The following is a 23985-nucleotide window of genomic DNA, read 5'->3' on the forward strand; positions in this document are numbered from 1 at the left end:
AATAATGTCAGTTATAATTCAGTTGCCCAACAATCATTTTAAAATAGCAGGATGGCAAGGGGAGGACTCTGATTTGTTTATTAGGAAGAAGTTTACTGACATGATTACAATGCATGCTTTGAACCTGAATATCACCCTAAAGTTTCTAAAGAAAGAAGGAGCCTTAGAATGTATTAACTCAGTGACTAGACAAAAACTGCACTTAAGTTTTGTAGTCTTGAGACTATTGCTAATGCATCATTTCAAGACTTTGGTTAACATAAAGTATTAAGGACATATACCTGCCATAGTGAACATGCTTTGATGTGTCCACATTTCTGCATTTATTACTGTCTATGAAAATATTATCTATGGAGAAGTCAAATTGGTAGAATTAAAATGGTAAAATTGACAAAAAGAAGAAGAATGACAAATATTGACTGGGACTTTTGGAAAATTGGCATATTAATGCATTATTAGTTGAGTTTTAATTATTCCCCGTCATTTTGGAAAGTAATTTGGAACTATCCGCCTAAAGTTACCACATTGTATGATGTATGATGGTATCCAGTGATACCATTACTAGATCAGATACCACTACTAGATTACAGGTTCATAAACTTATAGCCAAGGAAATAAAAGAAAGAGGAAATGGATCAGTATATATAAGTTTATTATGATACTTCTTCTTGTACTGGTAAAGAACTGGAAACGAAGGAGGAGCCCATCAAATGGAGAATAGCTAAACAATTCTGCTACATAAATATAATGGAAAACTATCATGCTTTAAAAAATTATGAAAGGTACAATTTCAGAAAAACCTGGAAAGATTTGAATGAACTAATATAATGATAGAGCCATAACCAGAAGAACAATTCCTATAAATATAATAAACACTTTGAAGACAACTCTGAAAAACTTAAAAACTCATATCAAGGAAATGAGCAAAAACTTTCAGAGTACTGATGAAACATGCTACACACTTTCTGATAAAGAGGTAACATTCTCAGTATACAGATTAAGATATATATTTTACAGAAATAGTCAAGTTGATTTTTTTTTAACTTTAATAGATATATTTACAATATGGGTAGAAAGAAAATCCATTTTTGTTAATTCCCCCCCCCAAAAAAAAAAACAACCCCAACCCAAATGAATGAATGAATGAATAAATATTTTTTAAAAAGAAGAACATTCACAAGATTTATCCCTAATTTAATTTCTGGGCAATCTAGACAAACCCTGGATTTTTGTGAACTATATAAACCACTGTGGAATGCACCTGCCTTCAAGAACCTCTGAGCCTAGAATAGCCCCTTCTCCCAAGTCATGAGGTCTGTATAAGCCTGTAAGTCTTAAAAATTTGAACAAGAATAGAGTAACACTTGATGCTTGGGTTTGCCAAAGCTAATTTCTGCTTCAGTTGTCTACAATTCACAAACTGAGGTCAAGAAACATGTCCCAGGGAGCATGCAATCAATCAAATTGAGGGCAACAACATAGGTAATACCCCACCCTCCTCAGAATAGTCATCATGGAGTTTTGTCTCCAACACAATCACATCCATCTTGTCCTCCATTCTGAGTCTGATGCTCTTTAGAGTAGTTATCACCTAAAAGATACCCAGACATCTAGAGCAGTAGCTATGAAGAAGTCACTGGAAAATTCTTTCTCCTCTTCCAGATCCTCATCTTATATTAATAGATAATGTTGTTTTTCTGTTTTGTAGGCAAACTTCCTGCTCTTCATTTTGGTTGAGACATAATGAGTCACAGAGAATGAGTAAGCATGGATGAGTGCAAATTTCATTAAATTATCTCTCCCAAGAAAACCCTTTTACAAATTTTCCTGTTATTGTTGATGATGCTACCATCTTTCCAGTCATCCAAGTTCACAGTGTCATCTTCAACTCCTCCCCCACCCCTCCCTCTCTCTCTCCCTCCCTCTCTCTCTCTCTCTGCTAAGGCAATTGGGGTTAAGTGACTTGCCCAGGGCCACACAGCTAGGAAGTATTAAGTGTCTGAGACCAAATTTAAATTCAGGTCCTCCTGACTCCAGGGCTGGTGCTCTATCCACTGCGCCACCTAGCTGCCCCTCCTTACTCTCTTTAACTTCAAATATCTAATCAATTGCCAAATCTTTTTGTTTCTGTAGCCATAACATCTTTTGCATCCGTCTCCACTCTAAGCAAACAGCTTCCATTCTAGTTCAAAGGCCTCAGCACCTTTCTACTGGATTACTGAAATAACCTTCCCAACACACAAACACACTGTATAGGGATTTACAATTAAAAAAAAATTATAGAGACTATTGATTTAGTGGAATGTCTTTGGGTGCTTCAATAGATTCATAAGATGGAATGACTGATGTGAGGGTTTGGGATTCAGGAACCTACTACCTCCACTTTACCAGTCTGAGCAATTCCATTTTCCTCCATTTCCATTTCATGGAATGAATCTGAATTTGAACAAGGTGAATTCTGTTGTCTGGGATTCTAAAAGTAAGAGAAAATATCCAGACAGGCAAGTACCTTATAAGTTCATCAGTTCCTGAGGGGAAGGGAAGAGTTCAAGAATCACTGAAAAACTGCAAGGATAATATATAACCTTAATGTCATGATTCAGTGTTTAAAATGATTCAATTATATCTGGATGCCTCTTTTTCATTCACTGCCTTCTGTGATGTGAATGAAGTTTGTTTGAACAAAGCTCTTTGACTTTGACAGAGATCATGGCACATTCCACTTGATCTAGGGGACTAGATTTAGCTGTAAGCAGCATGAATTATAAAGTGCCCAATGATGATTCTAGATCCTTAATTTTCTGTTTTTTATCTACCCTTACCCACTTCATCTTTTAAATGGGTTCAATGATTTTGATGGTGATATGGGTATTTGTGCACAAGAATACTGGTAATGTCAAATCTAATCAGATACTGTAACCATCTATCTGGCATAGAGGGACAAGGAACCAAATCAGATCTATATAATTATGTGGCATGTGGTTGTTTTAAGGTTAGGAATTTTATATTTACACTTTTAAATTTATAGTTATTATGGAAAACAAATAAGAAACAATTTAGAACTATAAAATTCTATATAAAATTAAGATGATGATTATAATATGACATTCCCTAATGTTCTGTGGATAAAGTCTTAACTTCTTAACCTATTTTAAAGCCTTATATCTTACATATTACAACTTTATCTTTTCCTTAATTCCCAATACTAATCCTTCATTGTAGGAAGGCTAGTCCTCTCTGTCTTATAACAACACTATGCGCAATCTTCCTTCATGATTTTCCTTATGCTATTCTATCTGCCTGGAGTGTCCCATCTTCCCTATGCACCTATCCCTCACATTGAAAAAGCACATCATCCACAAAGTCATCCTTGATTACTTTAGTCCTTTAGAAGTAGCCCCTAGTGAGCTAGAAGTAGCTCCTTTATTGAAATCAAGAGTCAGCATGAAAACAAAATTGTTCAAACACAGGGTATAATGTGAACATTAGTTCATATAGTATTCATTTAGTTCATAAAGTATTCCCACCAATCCATAAACAACAGCTAGAGCTGAGACTACTCTTCTTTATCAGTATCTCTTTAGATAGAACAACAAAGGAAAGGCTGTTAAACAATGTGTCTCAAATTTTCCTTTACCTTCCCGAATAAATGCATACTGTTATGTAACAGATGTTCTCTGAATTGCTGAAACTGAGCTAATTGCTCTGCATTAGTAAGACAAATTATTTCATATTTGTTGGAAGCAATGGGTTTTGGCTTCCTTTAAATAATTTGAGAAGATATCTTCTAGGCACTGTCAGACTGATAAAAAGCAGTTCTCCCTTGTAAAATAAATGGATGCTGCAAAGCAGTCCACACTCTGAGCAGTTTGTAATCTCATAACACTATTTTTGTTGTTGTTATTTTTTATGAATTGCAGAACAAATCTAAAGTAAATTTTAGTTTTATTTATTCTACAAACAAAAGGACACACACATTATTAGTACAATGGAGAATCAGTGTGACAGAAATGGGAGGACAGAAAGGAGCTGGGAACCTGTGCCAGTAAACTCTCCAGTATTTCTCCTTAATGGGACTGTAATCAGCTCTCATATTTAAGCCACAGGGAGCAATTGACATTGCTGATATTAGATCCTTTGATCTTGAGACTGGCCCCATAATTCTGCTGGGTTGTAGAGTAAAGTGATTGTTTGGCAGCAAGACAAGAATTCAAGTAGGACCTAACCTGGGAAGGGAGAAGGAGAGGAGCAGTTTGGAAATTCATGAAATCATAGATTTAAAACTGGAGGAGACCTTGGAGGACATTTACTTTAATCCCTCTGTTTCACAGATAAAGAAATTGGTCTTGGATAATTTGCCCAAGTTTATCCAGGTAGTAAATATCAAAGGTTGGATTTGGAAACCATTTCCATATCCAGAACTTTTCCCACTAATTCTTTTCCTTTCTGTCTATTCTTTACCAGGAAACTGCTCCTCTGAAGAGGACTAGGGGGCCTATACCATTTGCTGTTGTTATGATTGTGATTATTGTTGTTAGTATTGCTGTTGTTATTATTACTATTATTGTATTGGCTATGTTTTGTGTATCTGAGTTGGAAACCCCTGAAACAAATAGCAGAAGTGACAGCAGCATCATTGTCATCACTGCCATTTATATATACTTTAAAGTGTGCAAAACATTTTAAATGCATTACCTAATTTGATCCTCCCAATCATGTCATGGGGAAGTACTACATGTATTTCCCTTTTAAAAGAGAGAACTGAGGCATATTCAAGTATTAAATATTTGAAGTGAAATTCTGTCCCATGATAGTCCCATGAATTATGCATTCTATCATACCTGGGTCCAAAAAGACACATAATCAATTATTGTTGATTAAATGATGATAGCATAAAAATACTGACATAAAGTACCAGCAATATGGGTAAACAATTTTCTTCTGCCTGTGATAGTATGAATATAGCCCAGTAGCAAATATCACTGTCAAAGAAGCATCTGAGTCTCAGAAACACTGAGGTCAAATCAGAACAATCAGCGCTTTGGTATTTAATCTCTGGGATGAGTCTGAGTCATATATTTTCTTCTTCTCCCTTTCCTATCTGCCCTCTAAGTGTTCTCTGATCAATTTCTTCTCATGAGGCAAGAAGAATGTGGAGACTCGGTAAATAAATTGTGTTTGCAAACTAAAAACAATTTCAGTAGGAGGAAGAAGGGATCAGAGTTAGTAGTGACTGGCTTAGCAGCTGCTAAATTCTCTGTTATCTTCTCTTTCCTCCTAAACTGAAGAACCAAAGAGAAGTTTCTCCTCTTCCATTTAGAACTGTTTTGAAGGTTAGTTTTTCTTCCTCTTCCTTTTTACAGTTCTATCACTTCCCAATAGTGATACTGGCACAATGGAAAAAGCACTGACTTTGGAATCAGGGACTGAATAAAAATAGACTTACTGCCTTTGTGATGTTGGGTAAGTTGTTTTTTCTTACTTGGACTTTAGCTTTCTCCTTTCCAAGGTAAGGAAGTTAGACTAGATGGCCTCAGAGGTCCTTTCTAGCTCTACAATCTCATGACACTATCCCCCTTTCTGTAACAACTTAAGCAAAACAGACTCCACATTCTGACAAATACCAGGCTGCTATGAGGTTCAAACATTAGGGAACATTGTCAGGAAGTTGTTGCCTAGTGCTTTTTCTGTATCATGACGAAAGTTACCTGACAGCATAAAGCCGAACAATAAAAGGCAAAAAACAGAATCAGAGGAGAAACTGGGGTATTCCAGAGAAATATTAAAAGGTGATTTTTTTGGAGATAATTAGGAAAAGAAAGCATGCTTGGAATACATGGTATCCAAGGAAAGACTATCCTGGAGATGGAAGAGCACCAGAAACAAGTATAATATGGAATGTAGAAATATTCCTAATTTAATTATCTATTTTAGAACTCATACTATTTACTCAATACTAACATTAAAGTGTGTTTTTAAAAAATAGAAGCAAACAACTTTTTGATTTTTTGATTTATAAAAAAATGGCTTGGCCTAATAGTCAGAAAAAGAATTTAATTCCTGCCCCATCCAAGGTAAGTCACATGACTTTTCAATGCTCCAAGAACCTCTCCCTGAGTATAGTAAAAGATAAGTTGCCTATTTGCATTAGTAGAAGATCATCAGCGATCTATATGAGGGGATCCAAAGACCCAGGGAAATCATTGGTTCAGAACTACTAGCTCTATTTCTTTTGTTCCTCTTTCTCACTCAGATACACTCATATAAGTAGATGTTGATTAGAAAACTGCTGCTTTTCTTAGGCCAACAGTTTTCTAGTAAATGGAATTTCCCTCCTTCCTTTTCTCTGTCTCAGCCTGCCCCTCCCTCCCTCTCTCCCTCCCTCTCCTTCCCTCCCTCCCTCTCTCTCTCTCTCTCTCTCTCTCTTCCTTCCTCCCTCCCTCCTTTCCTCCCTCTCTCACTCTGTCTCTTTTTCTCTTTCTCTCTCTCTCTCTCTTTCTCTCAGTGTAGTCTAAAACACAACTAGAAAACCTTTCCAGAAGATTCTTTCATTTATCCAGGAATGATATACAGTAGCACCATTTGTTGCATGAAATTTAATGTCACATAATTAACAAGGGAGAGATAATATGGCAGAAAAGACTTATGGCAGACTTAAGTCTGAATCCCTGTTCTATCACAAATTAGTGACAACCTTTCTGAGTAATGGTCTCCTCAACTATAAAAGGGAGGAAGCAATATCTCTTATGACTTCCTGAAAGATTTAGTGTGAAGATAAAATCAGATAAAATGAGTCACTATCTGTCAAAGACTATTAAGAACGTGAGCTATTATCAATAAGTGTCTGATGAGAATGTGTACCAAAGAAGACAAATTTCTCTTTTACAATATTAAAGCTTATGTAACAAAACTGATGTTGCTTCTTTTTCATAACATATAGAGTTTCATCATCAGAGAAGCAATAAGTTATAACATTAGATCATATGTCTAGCACTAGAAAGGACCCCAAAGGTCATTCAGTCCAATTCCCTCTTTTCACAAGTGAGAAAAGTGAGACCCATAAGTTCTCATATTATTCATTCTATCATATTTAGGTCTAAATGTACACATAATTAATTATTTTGATTAAATGATGGTAGCATAAGAATACTGACAAAGTACCAACAATATGGGTAGTTAATTTTCTACTGCCTGTGATAGAATGGATACACTCCTGTAGCAAACAATCCATGCTGGGAATTTCTTTGCTGTCAAAGCAGCATCTGACTCTTGGAAACATTGAGTGAATGTGTCAATGGCAGGACTTGGACTCAGATTACTGAGGTCTCATTCCAAAGCCAGAGTTCTTGCACTGTGTCATACTACTTCAGGAAGACTGGTTTCAAATCCTGACTCATTTGCTAGCTATAATTAGTATGTATATAATCCTTTTTTAGTTAAAATTCCATATTGTAAAATGGGAATAATAATACCAGTAGTACCTACCTTACAGGTTGTCATGAAGACCAACTGAGATGATGTATGAAAATGACTTTGTTGGTTTTAAGCTTTCTATAAATATTATTATCAATATGCTGTTCTGTCAGATAGTAATATAGCCTATACCTTTAGAACACTTTTATAGCATAAAAATCATACTTCATAGCAAAATGTTGAAAAGAGAGGACAAAACATAGATCCTAGAATTATCTTATGAACTCAATTAGCAGACTATGGCCCAGATGGAGAAATATTTGATGATACCTCTTTTTTCTCCCGTGTAGGGGACCAGATCTTCTCGGTCCTTAAATTCTTTAGCTTGCTTTTCCAAATGATCCAGAAGGTCATCTCTTTTAAAAGGGCCTGTGGGTGGTTTTGTAGTCTGATCCTTCTGTCTCAGTCCTGCAGGTAATAGTGCATTCTAAATTGGAGAAAAAGAGAAAAAGAGGGAGGCAGAGAATAAGGGGAAGAGTAAAAAGAAAGAGAGAAGAAAAGGGGAAATGATAGAGGAAAAAGAAATAATAAAGGAGAAAATAGGGAGAAGGAAGGAGAGGAAGAAGGGAGAAAGGAAGGAGAGGAGAAGGAAAGGAAAGAGAAGAGAGGGAGAAGAAAGAGAAAAGAGCGGGAAGGAGAAGAGAAGGAAGGGAAGAAGGAGAGAGGGAGCAGAATAGGGAGGAGAGAAGAAGGAAGGAGAGAAGAAATGATTAACAGCTTAAAAGTTATATTTTTCAGGAAACTCATCTTAATATAGATGATTTCATCAATGAAAACTAGAATTTTAGAAAAATACATCTGATGCAAGAGTCAGTTGGTGCTGTGAAGGAACCAACAATATTTGTTGATTATCCAATACATTGAGTATTGTACTATGAGCTAATAGGGGGAAAGAAATGATGAAGAATAATATTTCAAAAGAAATGGCAGAAGTTAACCTTACCCTAAAGAAATTTGCCATCTCATTAAAAAAATATGAATATTTAAATTTATTTATAATTCAATATATTAGTAAGTACAAAGAACATAGTACATGCTGGGAAGATGAATTATATTTTGAAGAATATTAATGAAGAAGATTTTGATAAACTATTGGGGAGATCAGGAGAGAAGAAAACAGATAAAGGCATGAAAAGGCATAAGTCATTTATAGAAGATAGCCAGCAGATTGTTTTGACCAAAGTGTAAGAGAATAAAAGGAAATGAAAATGGTATTAAAGTGAGTGGCAGAGCAGGGTGGTAGTTGGAAAGCTTTGAAGATAAAATGAGGGGTTGGGATTTTATACTGTCTGTATAGCACACTGCTAGACAAAGAAAAGATGTTAACTGATTGATTCAATTGGTATTTTAGGGACAATTATCTCAGCAGCTGTGTATTGCATACAGGGATACCAAAATAAACTAGAGTCATGGAAACCATTGGTTTCAGTAATCCAAGCACAAGGTAGTGAAAGCCTGGAACACAGTGGTGGTTGGGAAAATAGACTTAAGGAGCAGCTCAGAGAAACATTTCCAAGTAATAATCACTAGAACTCAGAGATGATGAAAGAGATATAAAGTTAATCAATGTTTAATTTTCAGGTCTATACTTCAAAAATGTGAATGGCTTAATATGTTTGACTAAGAAAAAAAAGATTTATGAGAATATTCATTTTGAGCAAAATAGAACCTATAATCATGACAAATAGTTGCAGACTAAAATGATAAAAATCTTATGAAGGGGTTTATTTCCTATACTATATAACTTTGAAATAATCTGTAAATGGATTTAAATTATAGGTTAAATAAAAATTCTTGGAGTTAGAGAGATTTCTGAGGGGACTAATAACCAGACAAGAAAGTCAAACTCCAAATGATTTTGAATGAGTGCCAAGAAACTCCCTAAGTGTAAGATAAGCTAACTTACATTCAGGTCTCACTTAGAGCACGTGATGAGACACAGTTGCTATTTGTTACCCAAAGGAAGCTATTTTTAAGCTACCTCTTATTGTTATGTGAACAGTTGAAAATCCAAAGTTTGCCTTGCCAACCATTAGACAAAAAGTTTCAGTTGTGGAAGTGAAAGGATGAGAAACTCCTGCAGAATTTGATGTGTACTCCCAAACAATTTAAGATTATAGCATAGTGATCTCTGTGGTAATTGGGTCCTAGTCCCTTCCTGAGGTATAAAAGTGCTCTTTTAGCTAATTCAGTTTCAGTTGATCAAGGATGGACAGAAGCAGCTACACTCAAAGAAAGAACACTGGGAAATGAATATAAACTGCTTGCATTTCTGTTTTTCTTCTCGGATTATTTATACCTTCTGAATCTAATTCTCCCTGTGCAACAAGAGAACTCTTCGGTTCTGCACACATATATTGTATCTAGGATATACTGTGACATATTTAACATATAAAGGACTGCTTGCCATCTGGGGGAGGGGGTAGAGGGAGGGAGGGGAAAAATCAGAATAGAAGTGAATGCAAGGGATAATACTGTAAAAAATTACCCTGGCATGGGTTCTGTCAATAAAAAGTTTAAAAAAAAAAAAAGAAAAAAAATATAAAAGTGCTCTTTTAATTGGTTCCCATTGACTAAGGTTGCTTCCAAGATTGGTAATTCAGTTGAGGGGAACAGATTCTTGTTGGAAGATATACCCCATCCATTATAAAAACAAAATGTGCAATGTCTTAGTTTTGGCGCATTACATAGTATATAGTAAGGGAGAGAACTCCTCTCCTTTCTAGCTTTATTCCCCATTCCACCCCCTAACAGAAAATAACTGCTTAACACCAGAAGCCCATGGAAATTAATCAGTATGCACTTGTCCAGGTAGTCTAAGGTTTCCAGATTTCAGATTCCTGGCTGCCTGAGGTCTGTTTCCTTTCCTCTCTCTAAGCATTCTTGAGAATAATCTTTCATTACCTTGAAGGCAAGTAGAGAACAAGACTGGCTAAAGTCAACAGTTACTATGACCTTGGCCATACAGGCTGCTCTAGAGAATTTGATGGCTTGCTGTTGACTTAGAAGGAAGGTCTCTAACAGAGTGATGACTATTGACCAGGATGGTCTTCAAACCTTGTCATATTGGCTGAAGATATCAATCATTTTCTTTTGATTCCTGGAAATAACCATGTATAGTAAAAATAAGATATGTCATTAAAACTCATTAATCTATATGATGTTGGCTAGGGGAGGTCAGCTGATCTGGAGAAATGTTTCAAACATGCAGTAAAACAATGAAAAAGAAATGCAACTTTTACTTTTCAAGCAACTAAGAAAACAAGGCTAGCAAAGGTATTTAGGGAATCTCCTTTAATAAGTGAATTTGTAAGTAGCATATGCACAATTTATCAAGAAATATACTCTTGTGAAATGCTTAAAGGTACTTACAAACAGTACCATCCCCCCACCTATCCCCCAAATATACCCATAGGTAGATAGAATTGAAAACTGGAAAAGACCATAGGAATATCTGGTCTAACTCTCTAATTTTAGAGAGGAATAAACTTGGGTCTAAAGCAATTCGTTAAAAGTAACACAAGTAGAAAGTTAGAAAGGCCAAGATTTCAATTCAAGTCCTCTGACTAAAATGATACTCTCAATTTGGTTAGCTGGAATTCTTTTTATGATTGCTAGGGTGGTGGATAGGGAGCTGGGCCTAGAGTTAGGAAGATTCATCTTCATGAATTCTACTCTAGTTTCAGACATACTAAGTTTGTGACCCTGGGCATACCTAAGCCTGTTTGCCTCAAGTTTCTTCATCTGTAAAATGAGCTGGACAAGGAAATGGCAAGCCACTTTAGTATCTTTGCCAAGAAAACTCCAAATGGCATCTGACACCATGGAACAATAATTTTTTTTTTTTTTTTTTTTTTTTTTTTACAAATCCTGAAAACAGAGACTCCAATCCAAATTTCCACAAATTTTTCATGGGCAGAATCTGAATTAACAAAGTTATATTTATAACACAGTTGTAAAGTGAACATTACAGAAATTATCTCATGTCATTGGGTCCTTTGGGACAAAGTTTAATATTGGTTATAGTATGTTTGATGATTTTTTTCACAAAAAGCATTGGTTTTTTTATAGTGCCATTATGTTTTCTCCCATACAATTTTTAGCTTAAGTGAGAAAAACCTCAGCATTTCTTTCACTGAGTTCCAACCCCCTTAAATTTTCCCACCATTCGTTGGGAAAACAGGAAGCACTTTGGTGCCTAATCTTTGGCTCAGATACCTACAGGACCACATAGGGTCTCTGTGTGTAACAGAGCTCTTGATAAGCTTTATATATTATCTCAAATATGTCTAAATGCATCTATTTAGCCTGAGAACTTGTCCTAGGCTTTTTTCTGACAAGCAATCCTTAGGCATGCTAGCCCCATCCTATCCCTACACTCATCTTTCACCAAGCAGTAAAGAAACACAAAAGGGAAATTCATGTCTGCCTGCAGAATAAAATAAGCAAAACAATCTGTACAATGATAAAGTTATAGAGACAAATAATTCTGATAGACTTTGGAACTATGATTAATATACTGATAAATCATAAATCCAAAAGAATTAAGATGAAACATGCCATAACTTCTGATGATGAACTTAAAATAATCCTAAATGCAGAAAAAGACATTGTTTGGACATCACTTATATGGGAATTTTGTTTTGCTAGGATATATGGATATGTACTGAGAGACAATCTTTTTTTTTTATTTACTCAATAAATAATAGGATAGTGCAAAAGGATAGTGGGAAGAACAAGTTACTTATAAAAAATTGTTACTTGAAAAACAGAAATATTAAACTAAAAAGATAATTCCATGGTCTGATATTCACATTCACATTAGCATGGAGCTTGATGAATCCACTCCTGACTATTGACAGACAGTATCTGTGTAGTAGCTTCAGGTGCTTCTTGGTTTCCACATTAGAGAGAGAAGATGGATGATGTTAATCCCACTTCAGGTTGCTGAAGGAAGAATAAGGCTTTGGAAAGAAGCTGCTATGAGAGGAGTTGGCAGTCTTCATCATGTCCCTATCTCAAGCTGGTTACACAGGCCTCAGGGTATTTCCTCCTGGGTGAGCTAAGAAACACTCTTGGCTGCACTGAAATATCTCATTTCTAATGGGAAAGCTCTTTTACTCTGTTTTATCCCATATATCTTTTATGTGTTATCTCTGATTTCTGTTTTGCTATTGACTTGGACAAATGAGTTTCTTTGCTTCTTACAATCGTGTGTTCATTGTTTAGATGATATTTGGTGGGGAAAGGATCAAGCTTTGGATATCAAGACTGGATCTTCCTTTTCCAATTAAATAAAGACCAGAATTTAGCTTGAGCATGAAAACCATATCCCTTTAGACTAATGATATTTAAGGAAATGGACAGATATAATACCAGCCCAGTACTCACTTTCTCTGAGGAGAGCAGACTGGACAGGCTTTGGACCCCAGCCTTTTGCTTCTCCTCCTCTCAGGTGGTAAAGATGGGCCTAAGTGAAGTGAGTAGGACCAAGAGAACATTGTATACAGCAACAAGAAGATCATGTGATGATCAACTGCGATGGACATGGCTCTTTTCAATAATGAGGTGATTCAGGCCAATTGCAATAGACTTGTGATGGAGAGAGTCATCTGCACCCAAAAAGAGGATTGTGGGGACTGAGTGTGGATCACAACATAGTATTTTCATCTTTTTTATTGTTATCTGCTTGCTTTTTGTTTTCTTTCTCATCTTTTTTTTCCCTTTTTGATCTGATTTTTCTTGTGTATAGCATGATAATTGTGGAAATATGTGAATTGCACATGTTTAACCTATATTGGATTATTTGCCATCTAGGGGAGGGAAGGAGGAGAGGAGGGAGAAAAATTTGGAACACAAGGTTTTGCAAGGGTGAATGTTGAATAGGACTGCTTGCTATCTAGGAGAGGGGGTGGAGGGAAGGAGGGGAAAAAATTGGAACAGAAACGAGTGCAAGGGATAATGTTGTAAAAAAATTACCCTGGCATGGAATCTGTCAATATAAAGTTATTATTAAATAAAATTTAAAAAAAAAAACAGAAACGAAGAGAAAAAAAAAGAGTGAATGTTGAAAACTATCTTTGCATTTATTTTTTATTATAGCTTTTTATTTACAAAACATATGGATGAATAATTTTTCAACATTGACTCTTGCAAAACTTTCTATTCCAAGTATTTCCCTCTTTCCTTCTACCCCTTCCCGTAGATGGCAAGTAGTCCAATACATGTTAAATATGTTAAAATATATGTTAAATCCAATATATGTACACCTTTATACAGTTATCTTTTGCATTTCTTTTTAAAGCAAAAAACTATTACTTAAAAAATTAACTAATATTTATGTAGCATTTACTTTGTGCCAGGCACTATGCTATGTGCTTCACAGTTATCTCATTTGATCCTCACAGCAACCCTGGGAAATAGGTTTCATTATTATTCTCATTTTATTGATATTCCCAGTGTCATAGATATTACCAAAAAAAAAAAAAAAAAAAAGACTAGTATTCCAGAACTTGACATTCCTCCTGACTTCTATATTTTTGTTGATGACATCATCAACGTTCTCAGAGGTTCAAAAATCTTAAAAATAATCCTTAAATCTTTCCTCTCCTCCATTTACTCATACAACTCAAGTCTTATCAATTCAACCTTGGAAATATTTCAAATGTCTTCACCAGAACATAAGATCCTTGAGATAAAGGATTATTTTAACCTTTGAATGCCAAGCATATAGCACAAGTAAACTCTTTTTAAGTTCTTGTTGAATAGAATTTTGTGGCAATTGCTTTATATTGATTAAACATTCATAGGAAATTATGATAGTCAATGTCAAAGTCTGTTTTCTTATGCATGTCTCATTTCTATATATATAATATTTGATTAGGTCCAGTTGGAGTAATTTCAATTGCATTCCCTATCTGCTGGTTTTTATTCCTTAATTTGGTGTCAAATTTGATTTTTCCTTAAAAACACCTCTTAAAGCACCTCAATATATTTGGGGATAACTTTAATTGTTGTGAAATTATTCCTTATATTGATTCAAGCCTTCTTCCTATACTTTTCACTCATGAGTCTTTATTCTCCCTTCTGAACCCAAACAATTTAATCCACATAATAATTCTTTCTTCAAATATTTGAAGATTGCTATCGTGTTTCTCCCAAGTGTTTTCTTTTCCAGGTTAAATAGCCCAAATCTGTTCAATAGTTCAATTAAACTCAGTTCAGAAATATTTAATAACCTATTTCTGTATCCAGAACAGTGTGTTAGGAACATTTAATTAGTTTCAAATATAGGTCACTATCATACAGTCCATATGTGGCCATCTTGCTTACAAAAACAAACAAATGATGAGTTGGTCAAATGCCTTCCTTAAATTCAGCTATATTATCCTATAGCATTCCCTCAATATAACAATCTTGTGATCCAGTCAAAAAAAGGAAATGAAGTTAGTCTGATAAAACTTGTTTTTAGTAAGCCCATCCTGAGTGTATGTAACTGTCTACACATTCTTCATTATCCATTTTAGAATTTTTTTTTATTTTAAATTTTTATTTAATAATTACTTTATATTGACACTCGTTTCTGTTCCGATTTTTTTTTCCCTCCCTCCCTCCACCCCCTCTCCTAGATGGCAAGCAGTCCTTTATATGTTGGATATGTTGCAGTATATCCTAGATACAATATATGTTTGCAGAACCGAACAGTTCTCTTGTTGCATAGGGAGAATTGGATTCAGAAGGTATAAATAACCCGGGAAGAAAAACAAAAATGCAGAAAGTTCACATTCGTTTCCCAGTGTTCTTTCTTTGGGTGTAGCTGCTTTTGTCCGTCATTTATCAATTGAAACTCAGGTCTCTTTGTCAAAGAAATCCACTTCCATCAAAATATGTCCTCATACAATATCGTTGTCGAAGTGTATAATGATCTCCTGGTTCTGCTCATTTCACTTAGCATCAGTTCATGTAAGTCTCGCCAGTCCTCTCTGTATTCATCCTGCTGGTCATTTCTTACAGAACAATAATATTCCATAACATTCATATACCACAATTTACCCAGCCATTCTCCAATTGATGGGCATCCATTCATTTTCCAGTTTTTAGCCACTACAAACAGGGCTGCTACAAACATTTTGGCACATACAGGTCCCTTTTCCTTCTTTAGTATTTCTTTGGGATATAAGCCCAATAGAAACACTGCTGGATCAAAGGGTATGCACAATTTGATAATTTTTTGGGCATAATTCCAGATTGCTTTCCAGAATGGTTGGATTCGTTCACAACTCCACCAACAATGCATTAGTGTCCCAGTTTTCCCGCATCCCCTCCAACATTCATCATTATTTTTTCCTGTCATCTTAGCCAATCTGACAGGTGTGTAGTGGTATCTCAGAGTTGTCTTAATTTGCATTTCTCTGATCAATAATGATTTGGAACACTCTTTCATATGAGTGGTAATAGTTTCAATTTCATCCTCTGAAAATTGTCTGTTCATATCCTTTGACCATTTATCAATTGGAGAATGGCTTGATTTCTTATAAATTTGAGTCAGTTCTCTATATATTTTGGAAATGAGGCTTTTATCAGAACCTTTAACTGTAAAAATGTTTTCCCAGTTTGTTGCTTCCCTTCTAATCTTGTTTGCATTAGTTTTATTTGTACAAAGGCTTTTTAATTTGATGTAATCAAAATTTACTATTTTGTGATCAGTAATGGTCTCTAGTTCATCTTTGGTCACAAATTTCTTTCTCCTCTACAAGTCTGAGAGAGAAACTATTCTATGTTCCTCTAATTTATTTATAATCTCGTTCTTTATGCCTAGGTCATAGACCCATTTTGATCTTATCTTGGTATATGGTGTTAAGTGTGGGTCCATGCCTAATTTCTGCCATACTAATTTCCAATTATCCCAGCAGTTTTTATCAAATAATGAATTCTTTTCCCAGAAGTTAGGGGCTTTGGGTTTGTCAAACACTAGATTGCTATAGTTGACTATTCTGTCTTGTGAACCTAGCCTTTTCCACTGATCCACTAATCTATTTCTTAGCCAATACCAAATGGTTTTGGTGACTGCTGCTTTATAATATAATTTTAGATCAGGTACAGCTAGGCCACCTTCATTTGATTTTTTTTCATTAATTCCTTTGAGATTCTCGACTTTTTATTGTTCCATATGAATTTTGTTGTTATTTTTTCTAGATCAATAAAATATTTTCTTGGAAGTCTGATTGGTATAGCACTAAATAAATAGATTAGTTTAGGGAATATTGTCATCTTTATTATGTTCGCTTGGCCGATCCAAGAGCACTTAATATTTTTCCAATTATTTAAGTCTGACTTTATTTGTGTGGAGACTTTTTTATAATTTTGCTCATATAATTCCTGACTTTCCTTTGGTAGATAGATTCCCAAATATTTTATGGTATCAACAGTTATTCTGAATGGAATTTCTCTTTGTATCTCTTGCTGTTGGGTTTTGTTGATATCCATTTTAGAATTTTGTCATGAATGCACATTAAATGTACCACTTTGTAGCTTCAAGAATGCAGTTTCTTCTCTTTTGTAAAAAATTAGGAATGAATGAATAAAAAGTCATTTATCTCTGTGTCAGGAACAATGCTAAGTTCTGGGAATAGAGATACAAAAGCAAACCAGTTCCTGCCTTCACAGAGCTTACTTCTAATAGAGAGACAAAACAGAGATGACCAAGGAAGTGTATTTTATTTTAGGAAGTCATTAGGATGATGAGTGCAGTCATAAGAGAGCCAATTCTATGACAGTATAATTGTTTCCAGAGCAAGATATAGTTGGGTGGGGATGAGAAAGAAGTAACATGGCAGATGATGAGAAGATTGCCATGATGAAGGACGGTTAGGTCTGGGGCTGGCTAGTGGTCTCTTCTCCATCATGGTCCCAGTATGTTGATGAATGGCCTAGCCCCTAATAAGTATGGTTTCTAGAGGTCCAATAAAGAGAGTACATGCAAACAGTCAATATAAAAAAATACTAAGTTGCCCAGAAATAGTTAACTTGCTTAGCATTTAAGAGGTGATAATTAGGCTTCGGAATTTATGCTCTATAAAATTGAGTGATAGAAGTTGGTTGGTATTTAATTTCACCCCTGACAGCAGTATGATCAGATTACATTATGTAAACTACAATATTTTTCTTCTCAGGGAAATCTAAAAGAATAAAATATGGGGAGAGAGTAACTGGTTTTATTAGAGTTGATTGCTGTAACACTGTTATAATTCCTTCATTCCTTTTATACTTGTACTATAGAAATGACAAGAGGTTTGAGTAAAATGGAAAATTCTTTGGTTCTTAGAATAAGTTTTTACACATTTTATATAAGAAAATATTGCTCAATAAAGCCAATAACCATATTGACCTCTAGGTAGGGAATTTATTTTTTTTTAAATGAGCAGCTGATGTCCAGATACAGAATGAAAATAAATAGAAAGTTAATGCTATAATGCCTTTTCAACTTCTTTCTTTCTTCCTCCCTCCCTCCCTTTCTTTCCTTTTCTCTTTTTTTCTTTCTCCTTTCTTTTCTCCCTTTCTTCCTCCCTCCCTCCCTCCCTTCCTTCCTTTCTTTGTCTTTCTCTGTCCTAGTCTGCAAATGTAGTAGATCCCCAAAGGTCCAATAGACTGCTTATTGGCACAGAGGGGTTTAATCTCCTCTGTTTCTGACTTAGACTATTTTACTCCTCCTTGGTCAGCCCTTCATTGCAGACTTAGTATAATCATATCAGCTTTAGTCCTAGTTCAGAGCTCCACAACTCAAGCTATCCCACTAGCCTCAGCCTCCTCCAGTAGCACCATCACTCTTGTCCCTAAATTGCCTTTTAAATACTATAGATCCTTTATACACAGGATCCTATATCTGAAACACAAATCATTTTTTAATTCATTTACTGCAATCGACAAGATACTCTAGTGTTCTGATGGGTTAACTGCTATTGTGTTTGGCTAAGTTTTCAAAGTTATCATGGGATCTGCAACTGAGTGATAAGGAAGGAAAGAGCATTTTACTTCTAACAGAGAAAGCAATGCACTAAATCTCTCTAGAGGAAAAAGAGAAGGAAAACTTGGCATTAGAAAAAAATGACAATTATACTGATGTTACCTATTAAAATAAGGGACATGAAGGCTAATTAAGCTAGTGATCCAAAGTAAGTGAATGAGTGTGCCATTTATATAGGAGACCAAAATAGAGGAAAATAAATCCTCATCAGAACATCATTTGAGGTAAGCAGCATATTTAAAATTCACCATCATCTTTAATGAGGAATAGTAAGAAAAATAAAGAGAAATAGTTTTCTAATTTTTTTCTCCTTTGAAAAAATTTTCACTTAAAATTTATTTTTATATACTTTTATAATCCTGCCTCTCCTCTGCCTGCCTCTCTATTAAACAACAACAAAACAAAAACAACAGAAAATAAATCCCTCATGATAAATATTCATAGTCCAGCAAAAACAGATTCCCACATTGAAGATGTACATTTCTACATTTCAAGTCTACTACTTCTCTAGTAAGAAAGGAATGATGTGTTTAATCTTTAGACTTCTGGACTCATGAATTATTATTGCATACATCAGAGTTCTAAATTCTTTCAAGGTTGTTTTTCCTTGTAATATTGTTATCATTACATAAACTGCTCTCCTAGAAGGGTAGAATTTTTGACTAAACAAGATATAGAGAACATTATGAAATGCAAAATGATAATTTTGATAGCATTAAATTGAGAAGTTTTTGCGTAAATAAAATCACTGCAACCAAGATTAGAAGAAAAATAGAAAGTTGGAAGACAATTTTTTACAGCCAGTGTTTCTAATAAAGGCCTAATTTCCAAAATATATAGAAAACTGAATCAAATTTATAAGACTACAAATTATTTTCCATTTGATAGATGGTCAAAGGGTATAAACAAATTGTTTTCAGATGAAGAAATTAAAGTTATATAAAGTCATATAAAAATACTCTAAAGCAATGCTAATTAAATGCAAATTAAAACAATTCTGAGGTACTACCTCACACCTATCAGATTAGCTAATATGACAGAAAAAGTAAATGGTAAATGCTAGAGAATATGTGTATACATTTGGAACACTGATGCATTAATGGTAGAGTTGTGAATTGATCCAACTGTTCTGGGGAGAAATTTGGAACTATGCCCATAGAGCTATAAAACTGTGAATATCATTCATCCAGTAATACCATTACTAGGTCTATATTCTAAGGAGATTTTAAAAAAGGGAAAAGGACCCACATGCACAAAAATATTTATGTGCTCTTTACATGCTCTTTTGTGGTGGCAAAGAATTGGAAGTCAAGGGGATGTCTATCAATTGGGGAATGATTGAACAACTTATGGTATATGAATGTAATGGAATACTATTGTGCTATAAGAAATGATGAGCAAATAAATTTCAGAAAAATCTGGAAAGAACCATATAAATTGAAGCTGAGTGAAATGAGTGGGACTAGAACACAGCAACAGCAATATTGCACGATGATCAACAATGATAGACAGTTCTTCCCAGCAATATTATGATCGAAGACAATTCTAATATACTTGTGATGGAAAATGCCATCCACATCCAAAGAAGGAACTATGGAATTTGAACACAGATCAAAGAATACTATTTTCACTTTTTTTTGTTTTTTCCCTTCTTGTAGATTTTCATCTTTTCAAGATAACTAATGTGGAAATATGATTTAATATGATTGTACATGTATAACCTATGTAAGATTGCTTGCTCCATTGGGGAGGGAAGAAAGTAAGGAAGAAAAAGTTGAATTCAAAATCTCAAAAAGATGAATGCTGAAAACTATTTTTACATATAATGGAAAAAATATTATTAATTAAAAAAATAAATTAACCCCCCTAGTATTCTTTTTCCCTCTCCCTCCCTCCCTCCCTCCTTCCCTTCCTCCTTGTCTCCATGTGTCTGTCTGTCTGTCTCTCTCTGTTCTTCACTCTGTTCATTAAGTTCTTTCCTGGTTCCTTCGAAATTGCCATTTTGTCATTTCTTATGGCACAATAATATTCCATTCCATTTATATAACATAATTTGTTCAATTATTCCCGAACAGGTTGGCACTTAGTTTCCAATGTTTTGCCACTAAGAAAAGAACTTCTATAAATATTTTTGTATATGTAAGTCTTTTTCCTCTTTCTTTGAAAGAAAAATATTTTTAAAACCTTCACATTCACTTCCAGGCAAATAATTTAATACAGAAAATGTTCTGAAAGTTCCTCTTTTATCTTTGTAAAAGAGTGTGTGTTTGTTTCTTTACCCTAGAGATAAGATTCCTAAGGACTCCAAGGTGTTCTACGGTTATCTTATTATCAGCCTCACTGAAAGGGAACTAGAGATGTGCTAAAGGATTGATTGCTCTGATTATAGATTTAGGATCATGTGGATCCTAATATATATCTTGGTGTGGATTTTCTTGTCAGCTCTGTCACTAGCTGTGTGACTTTGAGCAAATCAACTCATTTATAAAGATCTCAGTTTCATCTATAAAATGAGGTAGTTGGACCAACTGGGTCTCTAAGATCTTTTCCAGTTCTAGAGTTATGATCCTTTGACCATAAGTTTTAGGCGACACAGTACATAGAGAAATAGGCTTAGAATCAAGATCTGAACACACTCTATGTCCTTGGACAAATCATTTAACCTGTTTGCCTCAGTTTCCTCAATTATAAAATGGGGGTCATATTAGCACTCACTTCCCAGAGTTGTTGCAAGGATCAAGTGAGATAATATTTTTAAAATCAAATATGGCTGGTATGTGGTAAGTACCAATATAAATGCTTTTTCCTTCCTTTCCATTCCCGCTCCTTGATCATCATCCTCCAATATTCTTTTATCCATTGTCTGGCGAAAGAATTGGCCCTTCTCCTTGTAAAGGACAATTCTTCTATATGTATTCTTAAGCCCATACCCTCCCATTTTCTCCAGAAGACTGTCTTCACTATCATCCTCCCTTCCCCCTATTAAACATATTTGAATATTTCACTGAGAAAATAGGTCCTTTGATAATGTTTTCAACCATATCATTGTATATGGATCTTCTGGGATACGAAGTTAAGTAAGGCTGGTATGATTATAAAACAAAGACAATATATCAGACAATAAAGGACCCTCAAAAGGAGAACTGCACATTTGTATCAATCATATAAAAGAAAATTCCAATTCACTAAATATGAGAAATGTTTATCAAATAGCCCTGAGTTTTTATTACATAGCCAGTAAATTGACAAAGATGAGAAAGGACAAGAATAGTCGATCTTGGAAGACAAGCATAAGAATCCATTATAAGTGGAGCTTTGAACTGGTGTAGCTATTCTGGAGAGCATTTTGGAAACATTCAAGTTAAGTGTTCATACCATTATCCCAGAGATTTTACTGCTAGGAATATACTCCAAGGAAGTCACTGGCAAAAAGAAGAGCTTGGTATACACCAATAATATTTATAATATTACTTTTTGTGGTAGCCAAGAAGTGGAAACAAAATGAATGCCCATCAGTTGAGGAAATAGTCAAATGAAATGTGGTATATGAATATAATGGAATATTACTATGATGTGAGAAATGACAAACCTGATAAATACCGAGAACTATTGAAAGATATATATGAACTAATGCAAAATGAAATAAGCAGAGCTATATTATATACACTGACTACAACAATAAAAAGAGGGGGAAAATCACAAATCAAGTTTGAATGTTCTGAAATTATAAAGAACAAATTTAATTCAAAAAAGAGATATAAGAAAACACTCCTTAACTTTTGTTTATATAATATCATTTTTTCCAAATCTTATTGATTTTACTGAGATTTTTTTCTCTTTTACCTGCTTTTAAAATTATTTGTTATGTATACATATATTGTACTTAACATAGACTTTAACATATTTAACATGTATGGGACTACCTGCCATCTAGGGGAGAGGGTACAGAGAAGGAGGGGAAAAATTAGAACAGAAGTTTTTGCAAGGGTCAATGTTGAAAAATTACCTATACATATGTTTTGTCAACAAAAAGCTATAATAAAAAATTATTTGTTATAAGAGATAATGTCTCAGATGAAGGGAAACGATGTGAGGGATATTTAGGGAACATAAAAACAAATGTATCAATCAAAATATATTTTAAAATTTAAATATAGGAAAATATCATACTAAAGTGGAATTCTGTTCTAGTCACGAAAGGTAGGTCATTATTGTTTCTGACAATGTAAGTCTAATAGAATAGAATAAAATAATATTATAGCATAGCTTTTTAGAAAGAAAAAGATGAATAATAAAAAGTACAGCATATACTCACTTATTCCTATCGCATTTTAAAAATTATTATGTTTTTCATTTGTACTTTTATCTATTTCTTTCCACAGGCTCTAAATGAAAAAGTACTTGACTCCCAAATCTCACAAATATGATGTGTTACTTTCATCCCTCCCTCAATTCCTGTATGTTTGTCACCTAAATGGAATCTTTTTTAAAAACATTATTTTTGTCCTATTTAATAAAAATATGTATATGCAATGAAAACTTGCAATGAATACTCTTGACATAAATGACTACTAGATCAAACTGAATCTCTTTTTCAGAATCATGTTTGTTCTTTATATCCTAATAATCAGTTTCTCTTCTCCTGAAGAGAAAAAGATATGCAGCTTAGAAAAAAATATCATGATTATAGAGTTCAGCATTATTTGGCATAGCAGCATAGAATCATGGGGGGAAAAATCAGTGCATTATGCATCAAAAGACAACTTAATAAATACTTGTTGATTAATAATGTGACTTTTCCATACTTCCAATGAAGACCTTGTACATAAAGGAGATGAGATCAGGGATACAGCCTATAGCTGCCTCCTCACTAGTGGCCATCTACAAGTTTAGCAGCAGTGACTGTAGTTCATGGTAGAGTTGTAGAAAGTGTAGTCTAAAGATTTAATTACCACTTATTACTAGCTCTGCCAGTCACTAATTGTGCAATACTGACCCTGGGCCAGTTTTTGGCTTCAGTTTCCTTCTTGTAAAATGAGCTGGGTTGGACGAATAAGCTCCTATATCTTATTGCAAACTGATAAAAAAAAGAAAAACTTAGTGAGAGAGCTATTCTTCCTGATAAGCCTATGAAGCAAATCAGCTTTTCTTCCCATCTCAAATTCTCAATTTTCCCTTGAGCTTTTATTGACTGAGAACAATTAGAATTTCAGTTTGGAAACAAAGAAGTAAATATATGGTAGTTCTTTTATTTCTCTCTTTTGACACTGTGGCTTCAAATAAATGATTCTTTATTATTTGTGAAGAATTATCTAGGCTCATTATCTACTTCTCACAAGATATCTGTCTGCTCTTGATCTCCATCCACTGCTTTCCCAACACATGATATTCAATTGACACAATAGTAAAAAGCTATTTCCTAGCTTTTTGCCAAGTCTCATATTCTTTTTTTTGCTACAATTTGCCTTGAAAAAATGTAGTTTATGTTT

At 34.4% G+C, this 23985-nt stretch overlaps 1 protein-coding gene and 1 long non-coding RNA gene across 2 annotated transcripts in view; one reads left to right on the forward strand and one right to left on the reverse strand.

Moving 5' to 3' along the window:
* TMOD1 (tropomodulin 1) overlaps positions 1–23985 on the reverse strand; it is a 116656-nt gene that overhangs the window by 33919 nt on the left and 58752 nt on the right. The window contains exon 3 of the mRNA XM_051995685.1: positions 7744–7900. Coding sequence (XP_051851645.1) covers positions 7744–7900 — 157 coding nt within the window. The remainder of the gene's footprint in view (positions 1–7743; positions 7901–23985) is intronic.
* On the forward strand, positions 6–23035 carry LOC127560827 (uncharacterized). Its single transcript, XR_007953413.1, has 3 exons — positions 6–1761; positions 5364–5463; positions 22879–23035. It is a non-coding gene; the product is annotated as an uncharacterized LOC127560827 (long non-coding RNA).

The sequence above is a fragment of the Antechinus flavipes genome, chromosome 1, assembly GCF_016432865.1.
Source record: "Antechinus flavipes isolate AdamAnt ecotype Samford, QLD, Australia chromosome 1, AdamAnt_v2, whole genome shotgun sequence".
Lineage (NCBI taxonomy): Eukaryota > Metazoa > Chordata > Mammalia > Dasyuromorphia > Dasyuridae > Antechinus > Antechinus flavipes.